The 22143-nt window shown below is 43.4% G+C and overlaps 1 protein-coding gene across 1 annotated transcript in view; it reads left to right on the forward strand.

Moving 5' to 3' along the window:
- The first annotated feature begins 1061 nt into the window (after positions 1–1061).
- Positions 1062–22143, forward strand: part of LOC124619904 (ARL14 effector protein) — a 72072-nt gene continuing 50990 nt past the window's right edge. Inside the window, exon 1 of the mRNA XM_047146538.1 lies at positions 1062–1211. Coding sequence (XP_047002494.1) covers positions 1062–1211 — 150 coding nt within the window. The remainder of the gene's footprint in view (positions 1212–22143) is intronic.

Here is a 22143-nt window from a genome sequence, read left to right on the forward strand (position 1 = left end):
TATTGTAGATAATTCTTATAGAGAGGGTAGCATACAGCTTCTACAGAGTATCTTGAATGTGAATCTGATATATGATAGTTAATATGAGTGTATGTCCACTTTTGGACAATAAAGTATTGCTTTTACATGTCACTGAATGTCATACATTTCGTTACAATTAAGCATTAATCTATTCTCTGAAAGCCACATACGGCAGTTATTGACTATCTTATTAGATACATTATTTATATTACATTCACAATCTTTCACTACAACACTTGAGTAATATGCAAAGAGAACAATTTTTGTGTCATATTTTATGTTTAGTGGAAGACCATTGATATATATGAAGAAAAGAAATGGGCCCAGATCAAAACTTTTGTTGTGTCCCCCCTCTTTACATGACCCTAGTCGTATTCAGACCTCTTCCCTATTTGTTGACAATGGAGGACAATCATCTACTTTCTACTTTATAGATACAAAGTGAACAGCTGTTGAGTTTTTCCCTATTCCCATGTTGTTCAAACTCATCTAAAAATATTTTATGGTTCACACAATCAAATGCTTTTAAAATATCAAGTAAAATAACTCTGTCTTCAGCCTATCATTTAGACCTGCTAGTACTTCATACAAAAAATAGTGGCTCATATACAAGAGAACGAATAGCATTTTCTGTGGAAACTTGCTTCCTGAAGCCAAACGAAGTGCCTGACTGCAATTTATGTTTGAAATAAATGGTTATAGCTCCGTCATAATATGCATTAAAAAGTATCTTCCTTATTCTTGACAATGACTAATTTCGGCCACCTAAAATCCATTTTCAAACCATCCGTATCGTAAGTGTGATAATACAGGCGGAAACCCATGTACAAAAACTGTCCCTGTAGTGATCAAAGCGGCTCTGTAGGACAGACATGGGACACCTTCAGATCATGGGCAGTTTTCTTCAATCATCCTTGGTAATTTTTTTGTTCAAGGGGCAGCGGTATAGAGAAACCGGGAATTCCAATGAACAAACGTTTCACAGCATTTCCCTCAACGATGTTAACAATCGATATGCGTGAAATGTTAACTCCGAAGAAATGGTATCGTTGGGAAAAAGGAGCGAGGTCGGATGTTTTGTTGTGAATGCGATGGAAAGATCACTTAGGGCTCTGAGTATTGATTCATGTGAAGACTCCTCTAACTTGAGTGAGGCCAGCAATGAAAACACTACGAAGTCAGCGCAATCGGTAATACTCAGTCAACACATATAAATGTAGCGACTAGTTGTAAGCATTGTACTTGCAGTGGAGTGCGTTCATACGTAACTCTTTGTTTGAAACGTTCGTACTGTACATTGTGTTGGTATTGTTATTATTGTTGATTGTTTGACAAAATGTAATTCATTGATTGTTTGCATATACGTGCGTAAGTCTTTGATGCTGTAGGTAGCAAAAATGTCGGCGGCAACGCTCGTTTTCGATGTGGCGAGGTTGTTTCTCATTTGCACAACACACTGCTGCATGTGAATTTTTGGAACGTTGCGTGTAAGAAGTGACGAACACCGTCAAATGATGACACGGAACACTGTCTATTAAAGAGTTAATTACTTTATGTGAAATTGATACGAGCGTCTTTAGTTTAAGTGAGTGTACGGTGTTGTTTATCATGTGACGTTTGCTACATTCATGGTCTTGTATTCCGTCCACAGAAGCATATAATAGCAATAAATGCAGTGAAACGCAGCCGTCGGAACAAGCAGCTCAGATTAAAAGTTGCATTTTGAAGTTTCGTACTTTGTATGACCATATGTGGTTCCCCATTAACGAATGGTAGGCTACATGCTGTAAACTACGAAAATTGGTACAGATATAATTTAGTCATTTCTCGTACACCATTGTGAATGAAAAGGAGTTATTTAGTATCAGAGTTCGGAGTCGCTAGTGAAAAGTTTTGTAATATGGATGTAAGTTAGTGTTTGTAAAATTGGATGTGCAGCACCTATTTTTAGTTAAGTTGCACGAAATCGCTCTTTCTCACCAGAAGTTTTTTAGCATACACAAAATAGTTGTTTTCAGTTTCTTCTGAAACATTATAATGAAATACATGTAATTGTTATAGGCACAACTAACTTTTTTGAAGTTCCCTTTTCATATCTTCTTATTTGACCCTCTGCCACAAAATCCTATGGAAGCTTACAAATCTTTTGTCTTCTGTTGCTAAAAAGAGTTTGTGTATGTTTGTAAATCATTTTCAGAGGACACAAAACACTAGGGGCCTATATCAGAGTCTTAGTTTTTTGATGCCTTCTATGATTAAATGTGATTGACATCACCTTCACTGTTGCATTTATGAGATGTCACGTTGACACAATAAAGATGTTGGCAGAATCTCACACAATTGAACCTGTCATGCCATTCCCACTGTGATGTTTCTATCATGTCTGCAATGGTACCAATGATGTGATAGGATCACCAGCCAGTCTTATTTGATAGTCTACTCAATTTATACGGTTGTAGGGCTATTACAGTGTTCAACCAACTAATTAATCTTCAGGTATCTGTCAACATTTAATTTTATGTCTTTTACATTGAATGTCGTATTGACCTGTAGTGGTGGAAACTTATTTGTTGGAGTGATGCTGCCATACTGCATTGTTTCTATGTAAGTTTTTAAAGTCAGCAGCAGAGCTGATACAGGTTCCGCATAAATCATACAATCATTATTGTTTGTTGCCAGGAGACAAGCATTTACAGCTTGTGATTGGGGGCTAAGAGAAACTGAGCAAATCTGTAACTTCACAACATTGCCTCTCTGCAGAATGTGGTGCTCATTCACCTTAAAAGAAACACATTGTACTAATAAATAAAAGGATAGAAATCTTTTGTAAATAATACTCAAATAAACAGAAAAATTAAGTGTTGTGGATTGCGATAGCTTTGTGCATTGTTCCAACCCACTTAATTGAAAAACTGTATCTGTTACGCATTTCTGATTATTGCATCATCGAGTAGAATTGATTCTGACCAGAATCTTGTAGTGTGTGTGCGCGCACGCATCAAAGCTAGCCTTATGAAGTGATGTGACAACAATAGTAGAGATATTGAACATTAAGGACAGCAATGTGGTACTTTGGGACTGAACATTTGATGTGGTCACTTTACTGCAAAAATTAATATTAGCAGCAGAGTTTCTGCAGATCATGCAGTTATCTGTAATGAAGTTCTGCCTGAAAGAAGCCACATAATTATTCAGTTAGATGTTAAGATTTCGAAGTTGTGCAGAGATTGGCATCTTACTTTAAACGTTTGGAAATGAAACATCATGCACTTCAAAAAAAATTGAAAATCATGGTTTCCTATGACTATAATATCAATGAGTCACAGTTGGAATTGGCTAACTTGTACAGATCCCTGGGTGTAACACTTTATAAGGATATGAAAGGGAATGATCACATGGGCTCAGTCATAGGTATAGCAGCCGATAGACTTTGCTTTTCTGGTAGAATGTTGAGGAAGCTGCTTACAAATCAGTTGCATGACCCATTCCAGAATGTTGCTCAAGTGTTTGAGATTCGTACCAAATAGGACTAAGAGGGATACTGAATATACACAGAGAAGGTAGCACAAATGGTCACAAGTTTGTTGAACTTGTGCGAGAGTGTCACAGAGCTGCGGAAGAAACGGAACTGAAAGACTCTTGAAGATGTAAACTACTGTGAGAAAGAATACTGACAAAGTTTCAAGAACTGGCTTTAAATGACGGCTCTGAAGGATATACTACATCTCCCATGTATCACTCACATAGGGTTTGTGAGAACAGGATTAGCATAATTACATGCACAGAGGCATTCAAGCAATCGTTCTTCCCATGCTCCATGTGTGATAGGAACAGGGAGAAACTGTAATAACTGGCACCATGGGATGTACTCTCCACCATGTATTTCACAGTCGCTTTACTAGTATAGATGTAGATGTAAGCCTTAAATAATACGGAGGTTGGGTAGATGTTTGCAAAATGCGGAGTGATGAGAGGCGATCCCAGGCAGTGTTTTGTGGTATATTTCAACATAAGAAAAAGATCATTTGTAAGTAGAAATCTCACATCAGAACCGAGGCTGTAACACACTGAAATCAGACCAGTTATTAAATTCCTGCTTGACTGTTGTCCAACCACACAGGGATGATACTGCAAACTATTGGTGCCCCTTTGCACCTAGAAGTATGTGTTCATCGTATCTGGAGCCAGGGAACTCCGTGCAACAAATACCCATACCAGGAGGCAATTTGTCGTGGCATTGCTCATCAAAAGAGCACTGGGCTTGAGTGTGTGGCATCAAGATGGACAAAACTATCGCAAGTTGCTGCTCATACCCCCCCCCCCCCCCCCCCCCCAATCCACCGCAGCAGTGTCATTCAAAAGATAAGTCAGTTAAAATGCTGAGAGATATAATCCAAATACATTTTCTCCTGTAGGTACACCATGGGAGGAAAACAGATACATTATTCAAAGAGAAAATATGCTACTTGTTCCAGAACAGATAGTGAGTCCTATTTATTGGATTGGATTAATACTTGCTTCAGAGATCTTTTTTTAAAGGTTACTAATTTATTTCTAAAAATTCATGTATTGAATAGAAGGTGTTGTCATTCAGAAATTTTTTATTTGTTATTTGGCTATCTGTCAGTCTTTTGGTGCCCCCAGGGCACTCGCCACTCTTTCGCGAGTTTGTGATTGGTTACCACAACTTTGCAGCATCTTTTCCCTTCTGTGCTGCACGTCTATCCTCCTGCTACTCTCTTTCCGCTCCCTTGGGAACATGATACTTTTTGGGAAAGTGTTGTGAATTTTCAGTAGCCTGACATCAGAATACATAATTCCCAGCCCTGGGTCAACAGGTAGTGTTCACATGTACCCTCTGATACAGGCCAGGCCCAGGGATGGATGTTTGCCTGTGCTGTTACCCTCCCAAATTTCCAGTTGGTCCCTTCTGTCAGGAGTTCAGTAGGTGTGACCTGAGGTGTGAACAATTGGCTAAGGTTGGCACTCAGCAGCTGCTGAAGTGACAGTCTTCTATTTTTTCCTTCATCCTCTTTTTCCGTCATGCCTCTCATCCAGTGAAATGTTCACAGCATTAGATCCCACAAGGAGTGTCCATTTGTTTTCTGCCTCCAGGAAACAAATTTGTGTTCTCACGACCGCTTTCACCTCTCAGATTTCTTTCCGGTCCACTTTGACACCCTCCCGTTCGAGAACAAATAGAATCTCCTGGGAGAGTCATGCTGCTCATCCGCGATGGCATTCATAGTCAAACCGGCTGCAAGCTGTTGCAGTCCATATTTTCCTTTCTGCTTCACCTTTTCTTTTTGTAATGTCTACATTCCTCCATCATTTGTTGTCACCAGGGACGAGTTCCTCCAGCTTATTGGTCAACTCCCATACCCCTTTCTGCTGCTTGATGACTTTATTGTATACCATCCCCCAGGGCTCTTCTGGAACCTGTCTGAGAGGTGCCCTCTTGGCTGACTTTCTCAATCAACTCAGCTTCATCTGCCTTAACGCTGAAGCATCCACATTCCTTTGACTCCATGCACATCTATTCCCATTTGGACCTCTCGTTCTGCACTGCCCAGCTTGCCTGTCATCTTGAGTGGTCCATTCTCTCTGACACTTAGGTGAGTGACTACTTCCTGTCTGCTATCTGTTTGCTGGTCCTACCCCACATACATGTAAACCCAACTAGCAGCTTTCTAATGCTGAATAGAGGTTTTACTCCTCCCTTATAACCTTCACCGAACATTTCCTGAGTCATGATTACCAGGTAGAGTACTCCATGAATGTTACCCTTACCGTGCCATGTCACAGTCCCTTGGAGGATTGAGGCATGCCACAATGCAATTCACCCATGGAGATGTGCTCTCCACGTTTTTATCAGTCATCCTATGATGGCAGACCCTATTCAATATAAACAGCTGCATGTGTAGTGTTGTCACATTCTTCAGGACAGCAAGAAAACTAGCTCTATTTCATTTACTAGTTCTTTCAACAGTTCCACTCCTTCCATTATGTGGGTCAACCTCTAGCGGCTCTCTGGGACCAAGGTCCATTCCCCAATTTCCAATCCAACCATAACAGATGATTTCATATGGACCCTACAGCTTTCTCCAACACCTTAAGCCACTATCTTGCAGAGATTTCAAGCTCCATCCACTAGCACCCTGCCTTTCTCCATCGGAAACAAGGGGAGGCAGCTCTGGTGATACCCTTCTCCTGTCAGAATCGTGAATGTTACAGTGCTGCCTATCAAGTTCTCACTTCATCCCGACTTTCCAGAGACGGACAATGTTCACATTAAAATGTTGAAGCCGCTTTCTCTAACAGGCAAGCACTTTCTCCTTCATATGTACAAGCGCATCTGGGCACGTGGCACATTTCCCAGACACTGGCGTGAAACCACTGTCACCCTACCTAAGCACAGTAAGGACAAACACCTTCCTTCTAGTTAGTGCCCCCATTTCTCTCACCAGCTGTTCTTGCAAGTTGGTAGAATGTATGACTCGTGCCCGGCTGGTATGGTGGCACGACTCTTGCAATTTACTAACCACTACACAACATGGTTTCCGGGTGCACCATTCTACAGTTGACCATCTTGTCACTTTGTCGACCCATGTCATGAATGGTTTTCTATGGAAATACCAGACTGTGGTTGTGTTTTTTGATTTGGAGAAAGCCTACGACACCTGCTGGAAGACTGGTATCCTCCATATGCTCTACATGTGGGGCTTCCGAGGCCGCCTGCCCCATTCCCTTCTGGAATGTTTTTAAGGCAGAGTTTTCAAGGTTCATGTGGGTTCTGCCTCATTGGAGATCTTTATCTAGGAAAACGGCGTGCCACAGGGCTCTGTTCTGAGCGTTGTCCTCTTTGCTGTAGCCATTAACCCTATTATGGCCTGCCTCGCGCCAAGCATCACCCGCTCCCTTTTCGTCAATGATTTTGTAATCAGTTGCAGTTCTCCACGGACCTGTCTCCTTTAGCTGGGTCCTCAACAATGTCTTGATCGTCCTTACTCATGGAGCATTGACAAGGGCTTTTGCTGTTCCACTGGCAAAACTGTTTGTCTGAATTTCAGGCAGTGCAGTGGGTTTCTTCCACCACCTTTGTGTTGGGCCTGTTGCTCTTCCTTTCGCACAAACAATATACCTCGGGCTCATGCTTGAGAGGAAACTGTCTTGGTCCTCCCACATGTCATATCTGGCCACCCACTGTACCTAGTCCCTCAATGTCGTCTGTGTCCTAAGTAGTACTTCCAGGGGAGTGGATCGGACCACACTCCTCCTTTTGTACCGTTCCCTTGCCTGTTCAAAACTAGACTTCCGGTGTTTCGTTTATGCATCTGCACGTCTGTCCATCTTATGCCATCTAAATATATTCCATCATCGTGGAATCCATTTGGCCACCAGCACCTTTTATGCTAGCCAGGTTGAGTCCCTATGCAGAAGCTGCTGAACTGTCACTGTCGTACTGGTATGGTGGACTTTTAAGTAGATAAGCATGTCGTTTGTCTGCCATGCCATGCCTGACCACTCATCCTACGCCTCCTTTGATAACTCCGTTGGCCACCAGTATGGGGTGCGTCCCTCTGCTCTACCTGCTGGAACTCACTTTCAGCTATTGCTCCAGCAGTATAACTTCACACTACCTGCCACTTTCCTGATGGCCCCCGTGCGGGTCCGGGGGTTAGAATATGCCCAAGGTATTCCTGCCTGTCGTAAGAGGCGACTAAACAGAGTCTCTCATGTTTCGGCCTTTGTGATGGTCCCCTGTCGGGTTCAACCTCCACCTGTCGAAATTTTCCCGAAAAGCGAGCTAATTGGGGAAGGGTGCCTTACATGGTGCATTGTGTCCATCGTGCATTGAAATCTTTAGCCAGCTTTCTCACCGTCGCATTGCAGTCCCGCTCATTCTCCATCTCTTGGGCGAGGATACATTCCTGGGTGTGATTTCCACCATGTACTGTGTAGTGTTGCTTTCTGCTGAGACGATGACCATGGCCTTCCTTGCACCTAATATCCAGCACGGTAGCCAGTCCGTTGTGGTGGGGCCAACATGTACCCTGTTGGTTGTAGCCCCCTGACAAACAGGGATCGCTCTACTGATGCCTGCGCCTTTAACTCCCCACGTATGCCATGGGGTAGATGCCCATCTCCCTGGGGCATCAGGACTCCCAGCAATGGCCATCCTGCCAGGTGGCCCTTGCTGAGGCTGGGTGGCACCTGTGGGGAGGGCCACTGGTCGGAGTGGGTGGCATCAGTGCAGATGACGTGTCATTAAGCGTAGTATGTCATCTCTTGCTGGTGGTCCGCCACCAGCAGTCTCTAAGTGGGCAAAGTCTAACTTCAATGCTAAGGAATAAGACCCCAAATTGTTCCCCTCCCTGGCCACATCATGGGAGGAACGCCAGGCTAAGGTTGGCTGTGAAGCTTATTTGCCATGGTACCTCGTATTATGAGAGTTGATGGCGAATCTTTCGTGTACATGAAGCCTCAGTTTTTTGTGGAGCATGTGGAGGACAAGTTTGGGGAGGTGGAGGGCTCGTCCAAAATGTACTCTGGGTCAGTCTTGAAAAAAACAGCATCCTCTGCTCAGTCACAGGCATTACTCGCTTGTGACAAGTCGGGGGTTGTTTCTGTTACCACCACGCCCCATAAGAGCTTAAATATAGTCCAGCTATTGTATTCCACAGGGACCTTCTTTGCAGTCGAACGACGAGCTGCGCGCCAGTTTAGAGCGGTGAGGTATTCATTTCATCTGGCACAGCCATCAGGGTCCGAGGGATAATCAGGTTGCCACTGGTGCCTTCATCTTATCCTTCGAGGGTGACACATTGCCCGAGAAGGTCAATGTGATGGTCTACTGCAGTTAACATCAAGCCGCTTACCCCTCCCTCGATGCGGTGCTGGAAGTTTGGCCATATGCCTTACCACTGTACTTGCAGTGTCACACGTCGAGATTGTGGACGTCCGTCACATCCCAATACTCCGTGTGCCCCGTTTCCCATCTGTGTCACCTGCAGGGAGCATCATTCACCTTGCTTGCCAGACTGCAGGATTTTACAGAAAGAGGAAGATCATGGAATATAAAACCGTGGACCGACTGACCTACACTGAGGCTAAGAGGAAATTAGAGCACCTGTGGCTACGACCTCCTCTTACACCGTCGCTACAAGAACAGTTGTCGCCCCATCAGTTCATTGCATTCCCGTCGCCTCTCAGAACCAGAAGACTACACCTGCCCCCTGGGAGGCACTTGCCTCCCTGTTGCTCCTGCTCCTGCACCACCTACTTCAGGAGCAAACCCCCCCCCCCCCCCCCCCCCCACCCCCGACCATCGGGGATATCAGTCCCCACTTCTTAGCCAGAGAAGCGTAAGTCTTTTTCGGCTCCTCTCGCTAGGAAGGGGTCCCTTGGGTCACTCCCTTCCCAGGTTTCTGCTAGTGGGAAAGATGACACCCACCGGTGGCTGAAGAGCCTGAAAGCAGCTGGTCCCTCATCCTCAGTCCTGGAGACTGAATCAGCAAAATCCTCCCAGCCAGGAAAACCCAAGGAACAGTGAGAGAAATCCAAAAAGAAGGTCTGCAAGACCAAGGGAACTGCGGTGGCACCCACATCATTGCTACCTACAAGCTTTGCGTCTGCGGACAAGGTAGAGATTCTGGCGTCTGGTGAGGACCTGGATCTTGCCAGACCTTCAGACACAATCAATGTCACTCACACAGGTACTCCATTGGTGGCAGCAGGTGATCCAGCAGCGTAATCTGCCTCCTCGGTCCCTTCGCGCCGCCTTTCTTGGCCATGGACAATGTCATACTCCAGTGGAACTGCAGCAGTTTTTTTCCACCATCTTGCTGAGCTCAGACAACTTCTCAGCCTTCACGCTTTCCTCTGCATTGCTTTTCAGGAAACTTGGTTTCCGGCGATGCGAACCCCCGCCCTCCGTGGCTATCGGGGTTATTATAAGAACCGGGCAGCTTATGAGAGGGTATCTGGTGGCGTCTGCATCTATGTCCTTCACTCTCTGTACAGTGAGTGTGTCCCTCTACAAACACCTTTAGAGGCTGTCGCTGTTCGGGTGTGGACGCCTCAGGCTGTTACTGTCTGCAGTCTCTATCTTCCACCGGACGGTGATATCCCGCATCATGTCCTCGCTGCGCTGATAGCCCAGTTGCCACCACTTTTTCTGTTACTGGGCGATTTCAACGCCCATAACCCTCTGTGGAGTGGATCAGTGGCAACAGGCCGAGGGAGTGTCATTGAGCAAGTGTTGGCACAGCTCAACCTTTCTCTTGTAAATAATGGTGCCTCCACACATTTCAGTGTGGCGCATGACACATACTCAGCCATCAACCTTTCGATCTGCAACCCTAGCCTATTACCGTGTGTCCAGTGGAGTGTGCACGATGACTTGTGTGGTAGTGACCAATTTCCGATCTTCCTGTCACTGCCACAGTGTCACTCTTCTGGGTGCCCCTGCTGATAGGCTATGAATAAGGTAGACTGGGACTTGTTCACCTCCATTTCCACTATTGAGCCTCTTTCCAATGATGCCATTGATACGGTGGTTCACTCGGTCACCACCAGCACCGTTACTGCCTCGGTGGAGGACTGTGCCTTGGTGGTCGCCCAAGATCGCTGAGGCGATTAAAGATCGCAGGTGGGCCCTCCAGCGTCACAAGCAGCATCCCTCATTGGAACACCTCATCACCTTTAAATGGCTTTGTGTGCGAGCCCACCGTCTCATTCGCTGATGCAAACAGGAGTGCTGGGAAAGGTACATCTCCACCATACCTCTCCATCGCAGGTTTGGGCCAAGATTAGGCAACTCTATGGCTGTTGGACCCCCATCAGCGTACCTGCGCTTTCACTGAATGGAGCAGTCTGTACTGACTCAGACACCATTGCAAACCACATCGCGGAGTATTTTGCTCGGAGTTCTGCTTCTGCGAATTACCTGCAGGCCTTCCGCTCCCTGAAAGAGTGGTTGGATCGTCGGAGCATTTCATTTCACACGCACCACCCTGACTCGTACAATGCTCCATTCAGTGAGTGGGAATTCCAAAGTGCCCTAGCTGCTTGCCCTGAAACGGCTCCCGGATGAGATTGCATCCACTGTCAGATGCTCAGACACCCCTCGGTGGACTGCCAGCGACGCCTCCTAGACCTTTTTCAACCGTATCTGGGTTGAGGGTGAGTTCCCGTCGCAATGGTGGGAAAGCATCGTAATCCTTGTGTTGAAAGCTGGCAAGAACCCACTGGAGGTGGACAGCTACCGCCCCATTAGCCTCACCAACGTTCTTTGCAAGTTGCTCGAATGCATGGTGTACCTGGAGTCTTCCATCTGTACGGCCTTTGCCCGCCATCAGCATCCGGTTGCGTCTTTTTTGACATGCAGAAGGCGTATGATAAGACATGGCAACATCACATCCTCACCACGCTTCATAGGTGGGGTCTTCAGGGTCCGCTCCCGATTTTCATTCAAAATTTTCTGTCTCTTCGTTCCTTTCGTGTGCAAGTTGGGGCCTCCCATAGTTCCCCCCAGAGTTCAGGAGAATGGAGTCCCACAAGGATCCGTCTTGAGTGTCTGCCTCTCTTTAGTTGCAATTAATGGGCTCACTGCGACGGTGGGAACGTCTGTCTCAGCTTCCTTGTATGCTGATGATTTCTGCCTATACTATAGCTCCACTGATGTTGCATCTGCTGAACGGCAGCTGCAGAGCGCTATCCGTGAGGCGCAGTCTTGGGCTGTAGCGAATGGCTTCCAGTTTTCGGCTGTCAAGACCTGAGTTACGCATTTCTGCCGGCGTCGCACTGTTCACCCTGAGACATGGCTTTATCTTGACGGCGAACCTCTTTCAGTGGTAGACACACATCGGTTTTTGGGATTGGTTTCTGATACCCGGTTGACTTGGCTCCTCATATTCGGCAGCTTAAGCAAACGCGTGTGTGGCATCTTAACGCTCTTCATTGCTTGAATCACACCAGCTGGGGTGCCGATCGGTCTACCCTTTTACGGCTGTACCAGGCGTTAATCCAGTCCCATCTAGATTATGGGAGCCTTGCTTACGGTTCGGCATCCTTCGCAGTGGAATCCGACTCGCCACTGGAGCTTTCCACACAAGCCCTGTCACTAGCATACTTGTGGAGGCTGGTGTCTCTCCATTGCGGATCCGGCGCCAGTGATTGCAGGCCACTTACGCTGCCTATGTTTGTAGCTTGTCCAGGCATCCAGTTACCGTCTGCTACTCCCCAACTCAGTTGTCCATCTGCCAGAGAGGCGGCCCTGATCAGGGTGTACAATCTCAGTTCGTGTCTGGGCTCTTCTCTCTGGGCTTGAGTTTTACCCTCTCCCTCTTGTTTTCCGGTCCCATATGTGTCTACCCCCGTGGTGTGTGCCTCCACCCATACCTACGGCTCGATTTGGCACAGGGCCCGAAGGACTCAGTCCCTCCTGAGGCCCTCCGCCGCTGCTTTCTTTCAATCCTTGCCGCGTTTCGAGGCTCTGACGTTGTCTATACTAACAGTTCGATGGTTGCTGGTCGTGTCAGTTATGCTTTTACTCTATGGGATCATTATGAACAACACACATTGCCGGCTGGCTCCAGTGTTTTCACTGCCGAGTTGGTCGCCATCTCTCGCACCCTAGAGTGTAACCGCTCCTGCTCAGGTGAGTCCTTCGTTATCTGTAGTGACTCCGTGAGCGGTTTACGAGCAATCGACCAGTGTTTCCCTCGCTCTCGTCTGGTGATGGCTATTCAGGAGTCCCTCCGTACTCTTGCCCGTTGCGGCCGCTCTGTGGTCTTTGTGTGGGGCCCGGGTCATGTCGGCATCCCAGGAAACGAACTGGTTGACACGCTGGCCAAACAGGCTGTCGGTGCACCAGCCTTGGAGATAGGCCTTTCGGAGAGTGACCTCACGTCAGTTTTGCGGCAGAAGGTACTTCGCACCTGGGGTGAAGAATGGCGCACCCTGCCTTAACCCAACAAACTTCGGGCTGTCAAGGAGGCTACCGGTGTGTGGCAGTCCTCCTTACGAGCTTTCCACAAGGACTCAGTTGTTCTCTGCCGGCTCCGCGTTGGTCACACCTGGCTGACACACAGTCATCTCTTGCACCATGAGGACCCACCTCTCTGCCGCTGTGGCTCAGTGTTGACAGTGGTCCACATCCTGTTGGCGTGTCCATTTTTAACTGCACTTAGGCAGACGTTTACGCTGCCTGGTATGCTCCCTGCACTTTTATCGGATGATGACACTGCAATGGCAGAACTAGTTCTGAGTTTTATTCGTGCAGGGGGCTTTGTCGCTCGATCTAAGGGTTTGTGTTTTTTGTGTTAAGTCTGGCCTTTAGCCTACGGTTTTAGATTGTGGTTTTTAGTGTGTTTCTTGGTGGTTGGCTTTTCCTTTTTTGTTTCCATGGTCGCCCAACCGCTGTAAATCTCTGTGCTTTTATTTCCTTGTTTTCTGGTCTTTGTCTGTGTCTTTCTTGTTCTGTGTCGTCCCTTGTTACCTCTTTTACTTGTTTTTATGCCTTGAGAGTTTTTATGGTCGTGGAAGAAGGGATCGATGACCTTTGCAGTCTGGTCCCTTCAACCCCCACAAACCAACCAACTATCTTAATGCAAATTATAAAGACATGATAGCTTTCATGGTATGTGACATTAACAGTGAAAAATGTATGCTTGGCACCTGTGGAGAATTTCCTGGACCAAATAACCTACTTGGCGTCTTAAAAAAGGAAGTTGACATCTTGCCTGATGAAGTAATTTTCCAACACTGGGTACAAACCAATAGAGCAAAGCTCACTACACAGGTAATCCCCAGTGATGGATTTTTACATTCTCTTGTTGTTGATAAGCTGGTGCTTTTAAAATCCCACCACTTTATCATAAAAGCTCAAACCCAATAGTTCAAGGAAATGATTGTTAATGTTGCAGAAAGCTATACATTTACATTACAGGATGAAATTCAAAGTTTTCACTGGACTAAAACACAACCACCACTGCATTCTTTTGTCACCTTCTTTAAAAATTAGGACAAAGTGTGATGCAGATCTATTTGTGTAATTAATGACCACCTTGATCACAATACCATGACTATGTACACCTTTCAGTTTCGCCTGATTGATGGCTGATGGTCATGTTGGCTTCACCTGCATCCACAGAGGCCATTTTGAACAGCATTCCTTGCCTGATGGCTGTAGTGTATTCACTGCAGAGCTGGTGGCCATCTCTCGTGCACTTCAGTATATCCATTCATGCCCCGGGGAATCGTTTCTTATGTGTACTGACTCCTTGAGCAGCAAACTAGCTATCGACCAGTGCTACCCTCGCCACCCTTTGGTAGTATCCATCCAGGAGTCCATCTATGCTCTGGACTGGTCCCATCATTCAGTGCTGATTGTGTGGACCCCAGGACACGTCGGCATCCCAGGCAATGAACTTGCCGACAGGCTGGCCAAACAGGTTATGCAGAACTGCTTTTAGAGATTCACATCTCTGAACCTGACCTGCGTTCTGACTTATGTTGTAAGGTTTTTCGGCTTAGGGGGACAGAATGGCATAAGAGTACACAGAACAAACTTCGTGTCGTTAAGGAGACTACGCATGTGTGGCAGTCTTCCATGTGGGCCTCTTGCAGGGAATCAGCTGCATTGGGCACGGTTGGGCAACTCACGGTCACCTCCTGTGCCATGAAGACCCGTCTGAGTGTGGGTGCAGCGCCCGGTTGAAAGTGGCCCATATTCTGGTGCACTGTCTCACTTTGAATGCCCAGCAACAAAGTCTTGGGTTACTGGACTCGTTGCCGCTAATTTTATCTGACAAGGCCTCGTCGGTTGATTTAGTTTTACGTCTTTTTCGTTAGGATGAGTTTTATCATTTGATCTAAGTTTTAGCGCATTTCATTTGTCGCTCTGTGTCCTCCACCCTAGAGCTTCTAAGTTGGAAATTTTAATGTTTTGCAGAGTGGCTGGCTTCCCCTTTTTTATTCACACGGTCAGCCAGCCATGGTAATCTGCTTTGTTGTTTTAATCTCTTCATTCCGCGTCTGTGGTTTTATTGTCCCCGTTTGTCCATTTACATGTTTGTTGGCCCTTCATCATTCTTGTGATTTTTTTTCCTTTCATTCCATTTTGAGTTCCCAGTCTTGTTTGTTTTATTCTCATACTTGGGAGTATTGTTTTATTTGGAACAAGGGACTGATGACCTTGTAGCTTTGTCCCTTTCCCCCTCTTTTAATCCAACCAACAATCACCTCGATAGGAAAATTAAGAATATCATAATAATGTTGAAATGGTTATTAACTTCAGCAGCGGTGCAAGCAGCCAGTACAAAAAGGAAACTTCATTAATGTTTCCAAACACAAAAATGACTTTGATTTACTAGTGTAGTAGACTGTGCCTCATAACATGGAAAGAATTCTTGTGATGGGATAGGTGGAACAACAAAACAAGAAGTTACACGAGCTTCCCTTTAAAGACCTTATGTAGAACTAATACTGACTCCACAAGGTATATTCAAATATTGAACATTACTGGAGTTAAAAGAAAGGCATGCATTCTCAGTACTAAAATGTGTACTGCAAGTGGTTCTGTAAGTACTCAATACAGAACTAACATATTATTAGTGAGTCTGTCTTCCTTCATAAAAAAATTATGGTCTTAATGATTAACGATTGATGATTTTGTTTTCCTGAATGGGCTTGACTAACTCTTGCATGATAAAAAAGTTTCAAAATGTATGCCTGAAGTTCTTCATTTCCTTCTGAACACGCTGGTTTTTGAATTATTCTGATACTTTAAAATAACTTGACATTTAAACTTTCTGCAAACCTCGTTTTCCATTAAAACTTGCCCAACCGCCATTTTAAAAATGACGGCAAGAAAAAAACTGCGGCGTATAAAATTTTTTCAAACGGTGTTTTGTGCTTGTCTACCTATGGGGAAACTCACGATAAAAAATCAGGAAAATAAAAAGTGTTATGCAACAAATTTTATTTATATTGGGTGATTTGAAATTGATTGACCGCCAAAGTTATTGAGGAATCATTTCATTAAGCTACCCAATGGGTCCAAAATAATTAAGGCTGTTACATAAAAGCTTTTTAAACGTAGGGTAACACACCGCATTACTGTAGCGCACTTTTGAAGTATGTCCTTCACAAGGACATTGAAAGTAATTTAATTGCCCTGGTTAACGACGTCTTTGATGTCTTGAACTCCAACAGCTCCAAAATATGAATGCTCACCTCTGCATCGTGGATTTGGAATTAATCTCACAAGTTAGGTGAATACACTAAAGAAGTTGGCGATGGAGACAGGTTGTTGCCTTTCCAAAACGGTTTCATCAAGTAAATAAAATCTCTTTGATCTTTACGAAAACCTAAAAAGCGTAAATGTCAGCCACATATTGACTTTCAGACCAAATCAAGATGGCGTGGAAATTTTTTACCTGAGGTACAAGGATTAGGTACATTTTATAATGACCTTACGCTGTTTGAAATAAGGAACAGGGTGTAATTTGTTATACTGAGGGTAATAAAAGTAATACTTCTTCCTCTGGAAACACGCCGGTTACTGAATAATTAAATGGAGGCTCTTCTCCGTGTGACGTAAACTAAAGCGGTCCCTAGACCATCAGTAATATTGTGCAATATTTCCTGAAGCCCAATAATATTGAATTTGTAGCTGTGAAACTGAGAGATAGCGTAATAATTTTGTATCAAAGCTTTAGGGTGACACTGCACTAATAGAAAGACTACGAAAGAATTTCCAATGGCAAGGTGCTGTAGCACAATAGGTAATCGCTGACTGGGAATTACGTCTCGTACAGATTTTTGTTAAATGTCATGGGGATTTGAGCATCTGCATAAAGTGAACCATGGGTGAGGGAGCGGTGCAAGACTCAAAAATTTGAATTTTTGATATAAAAGATTTGATAAATTTTGATACAAAACAATATCCCGAAAATTACTTCGATAACCAAATAAGAACAACAAACAATTATTCAATTATCGCTAAAACGGTAGTATTGTCTCACTGATATCAACCACGTAGTGCCACATTTGACTAAACGATAAGTTTAACAGAAGCACAAGACATTGCTTCAACATGTGTATAAGAATTTTGTAATGAATAAAATCACCGTACACCAGAATCCACGAGCAAGGGAAGGGGGGAGCAAATGCGTATGTACGGCAACACCGAAATATGTTGAGAATCATTCACAGTAGTGTATCAGATGTTGGACAATCAACTCATAAAAAGTTACTTTTTTCCAACCCAAATTCCGCCAATATGTTTCCGTGACTGATCTTCGACACTCCTTGGCCCAATTTTTCATCTCCTCTTTTTTTTTTTCTGCTCGCAAAAGAGTAGATCAATTGTCACAGAAACATCGTCTTTATCGTCAACAGCCCGAACCACAATATTATTGAGCAGGGTAGGGAGAAAATCAATAATATTGTACAATATTATTGGCCTTCTATGGCCCGCTTCAGATTCTGCGCCACTAAGTTTAATTGCGAGTGAGCCCTATGTTGATAATGAATAGGCAGTACTAGAAATCCCAGAAGCTGTGAATGTCGAAGAAAATTTATTAATAGATGTGGTAATAATGTGTGACGACTCTGTAATCTCAGATGTTCTTCCAGATGCAGTCAAACACATTGCAGCCTATGTTGCGTTTAAGTGCCAAAACATCCATAAATCGTTAGGTTTTCCAGCAGTATTGTCTCACTGATATCAGCCACGTAGTATTTGAAAATGATGCTGCTTTTCATGGGAATCGATTGGGCAAAGAAAAACTGTAAAGTCTCTGTGCTCTTATTTTGTAACGAAAGTTCCTTATGTTCATGACACAGTTATGGCTCCACATCTAAGAACAAGAACATTTATAAGGATTAGGGTATCTGAATCGTGAAGCAAAGAGGGAAGCCATGAAGAAATGTGCCCAAGGAGGAAGCAGCTATGCGTCTTAAGGCCAGTATTACACCATCAAATTACTTTGTCAAAGATTTGATCAACCAACCTGCAGAAACCTCTTCAAAGAACTGGGTATACTAACTACTGCCTCTCATTATATTTACTCCTTAATGAAATTTGCCCTAAATAATATATCTCTTTTCCCAACAAACAACTCAGTTCATACATACAATACCAGGAACAAAAATGATCTGCACAAGGACTTCAAAGCACTTACTTTAGTTCAAAAAAGGGTCCACTGCTCAGGAACACTCATCTTAAATAATTTGCCAGCAAACGTAAAAATTTTAGTTACAAATAAAGATCAGTTTAAAAGAAACCTGAAAGACTTACTAGTGGCCAACTCCTTCTACTCCATTGACGAAATTTTAATAGAAACAAATGATGTATTTATTCATACTATTAGTATTGTTATTTCAGCTTGAAAAAAGAATTGACATGTTCCACATCCACAAGGATCTCCTCAGCACGGATATATGGAACGAAAAACTAATCTAATCTGGGTGAAGCCGTGGGTTTTACGACGACACGATAAAAGCATTCAACAAAACTTGTTAGGTGGGCTTACAGTGGAAGACATCAGGTTGTACATCAATTACTTAAGAATGGATGAGCATACATTTCTGTATGTGATCTGTGAGATGTATCCTCATATCACAAAGCACAATATTCACTTAAGAACTGCTACATCTTCAGAAGACAGGCTCACTGTAACACTCCGATTGCTTGCTACAGAAGAGGGTTATGTTGGGTTAGGTCAGGTCAGGTCTCCAATCTTCTTAATCTATTTTTGTATTCAGGGTGCCTCACGTTGTAAAGCGCCTCGTCAGCTTCATACATCTCTATTAATTTTGTAGTTGTCGGCACACACCAATTGTATTTATCGGCAATGCTTATAAAAACACTACAGACGACAGACTGCAGCGATGCTAGTGCTCCATGTGGTAACATGTCACATTGCAGTGAACAGAAGACAGGCGATTTCTTTGATCAAATCTACAGCGAGGCCCTAGAGTTGATCAAGTATTGGACGACATTTGACAAAGTCCCTATTACACCATCAAATATCTTTGACAAAGATATTGGACAAAGAAATTTGATAGTGTAATACCGGCCTAAAACAGGTAAACAGCAATAGAAATCTGGTACGTGCTACATAAAAATCTGCTACTTCAACAAATGAGTGACTTATTTTTTTAATCTTAATTATCATTTATTTTGTTCTAGTGTGTAATAAATCTGTCAGACACCGTGTACTGAGCTAAACCGAAATGAACGACTAACGCGCCACGCGGCCACAGTGTCTGTGTGCGGCGAATTTCCCGTGTAATCACAATGCTGCTCGGTATGACGTCAGTGGCGTCCAGCCAATAGCAAGCGCTTACGCGGGAGTCACACCCCCACGCCCCAACTCTTGTAAAAGGGAAGAAAGCCTGCGTATAGAACGGGAGTGAACTTATTGCAACAAGCTGATTCTTGCGTGTTATAATTGTGATGTGAAGTTTATCTTGATTGTGTGACTTATACAGGATCGTGTTTTAAGTTTACCATGAAGCGACGTTTAAGCAAGGAAGGCCCTTCTACCTCCAAGGATGCAGTTAAAGAAACCGAAACCAACAACGCCTTACCGCAAGTACGGCGAAAGCTCCCTACAGTTTGAATTTATAGGCCGGTATAGAAACACCAGTTCCCCAACGCGTAGTGTACTTAGAAACCCATTCATATCAAAGCATGAAGCCTTCTCTATTGAAGTGTCATTAAAATGCTCATCACTAGGAGTTACTTGGTAAACCTATAGACTTTTTTCAAAAGAAATATGCGTTTTGAAAAAAATCAACCGTACAGCTAATTTTATTAATACTATCTTTATAAAATTCTCATACTGGTTAGTTTTAGAATTGCAAAGGAAGGAAAATCTCACACGGTTGGTGAGTCTCTTACTGCCCGCGGGTACACACATGGCCCAAGCAGTTTTGGGGAAAAGTGGCCAAAGAAATACAAAACGTTTAGTTATCCGTCAGTACTGTGAAAAGGAGAATGGAAAATAAGACTTCCAGCATTGAAGAAACATTGTGATTACAACTGTAAGAGGTCACGTCTTACACTCTTCAAATAGAAGAGAGTACAAATGTGACAAACATGCCTCAGTTACTGGTTTTTATACGTTTTGATTATCATGACAATATACGAGATTTTATTTTGCAGACAGCTCGAGTAAAATGCCACAGCACAAAACATTTTCAATATGCCCTTTGTGTGTTAAAATTAGGTATTCCTTGCCAAAAACGTTGTGATACGTGCATAGACGGAAGTCAGGCAGTATATGGTCACGTAACATCAAAAGTTAAGAAAGTTGGGTTTGACTGTCGAAGCACACAACATATAATACACCGAAATCATTGGCTTCTAAAGATATGGCCTAACTGCTCTTTCTTTTCCGACGGATGTTGAAAACATAAAGGCTCCTAACTCACGACTATTCACGTTGTGTGAGGATATGGGAGGTAAATTTAAAAATTAGCTTCTTCATACTGAAGTAAGATGGTGCTCTAGTGGCAAGATTTTAAAGTGAATATTTAAACTGAGAGGTTTTCATTTCTCAGTGACAAAATAAATGTCATTAACTTTTTTACCGATGATCAATGGTTACCACGGTTAGGCAATTTAGCTGATATCTATGACGGGCTTCACATTTTGAATATTGGCCTGTAAGGGCGTGGCACAACAGATTTCGTAATGGGTAATAAAATGTCTTTTAAAAGAAAGTTAACTCATTTTAGTTCACAAGTACTGAGCAATAACTTTCTCGCATCATTTTTCGAAAAAATTTAATTAGGTCCCATAGAAGATATAATTAGAGGCACAATTACTCCTTTAGAGGTCCTATAAAGGTTTGAAAAGTACTTTCCCGAAGATAACACAAAATATTACTGAATAAGAAATCGATTTTCAGGAAAAGTGTTAGAAGAAATAATCCGGAAAGACACTTTAATGGACATGAGTAGTGACCATTCAATGGAAGGTGCTTTCAGGAAGGAACCCCTGCTTTCTTTAGGTCGTGACCAAAAACAGAATACATTCTCTTTTCAAACAAGCAGTCTGATTTTTGGTGCCGTTTGTTACTACGTAAGTGTGTGAAAGCGAGTTTTCTGATTTGTACGTTATAAATAAATACGGAAACAGGCTTTGTGTTGAGGACTTGAGGGTCAAGTCGAGCTCATTCGAGCCAGACTTTAAAGCTCTGATTATCGATAAACTGCAACTTGCTTCCAACTGAAAGATGTAGCCTAGATATCCTTTCATCAGAATCTAAATTTGAAAACTAGTTACTAATTCTGATTAAGTCTGATTAACATCAAAATTTGATTTTTATCCTGATTTTTATATACATACGTACTCGATGTTCAGTTTATATCACACAGCCAGGCTACACTATTTATGATGTAAAAGTTTAATGCACATTTTAAATGTTATTCCTCTCTTACTCATTGAATATTTGTGTCAGGACTGGATTAATTTGGTTTCATATTATTTGCTACAAATAAGTACCACATGTGAACAGTAATGATTCTGTAAAAAAGTGCCTCCATGAAAAACACACACACACACACACACACACACACACACACACACACACACACACACACACACACTTAAAGCATTTAACTCCCATATATAAAACTACTTACATGTTTGGGTTAAACCTTTTTTATTTTTCAACTTAGTCTCCTTTTAGACTTACACACTTCGTCCAACGCTGTTCTAATTTGTTGACCCCTTCCGAATAATATGAATTGTCCAAGTCTGCAAAATAGCTATTAGTTGCTGCAGTCAGTTCCTTGTTTGAATAAAATCTGTGTCCCGCCAGCCATTTCTTCAAATTGGGGAACAAATAGTAGTCCGAGGGAGCCAAGTCTGAAGAATAGGGGGGATGTGAAATGAGTTCCATTAATTTTGCAACCACAACTTCTGAGGTGTGTGCTGGTGCATTATTGTGATGGAAAAGGGCTTTTTTGCAGTCCAATCGCCAGGGTTTTTCTTGCAGCTCGGTTTTCAAATGGTCCAATAACGATGAATAATGTGCATCTATAATAGTTATACCCTTTTCCAGATAGCCGATGAGGATTATCCCTTGTGAATCCCAAAAG

Source organism: Schistocerca americana, chromosome 6 (genome assembly GCF_021461395.2).
Source record: "Schistocerca americana isolate TAMUIC-IGC-003095 chromosome 6, iqSchAmer2.1, whole genome shotgun sequence".
NCBI lineage: Eukaryota > Metazoa > Arthropoda > Insecta > Orthoptera > Acrididae > Schistocerca > Schistocerca americana.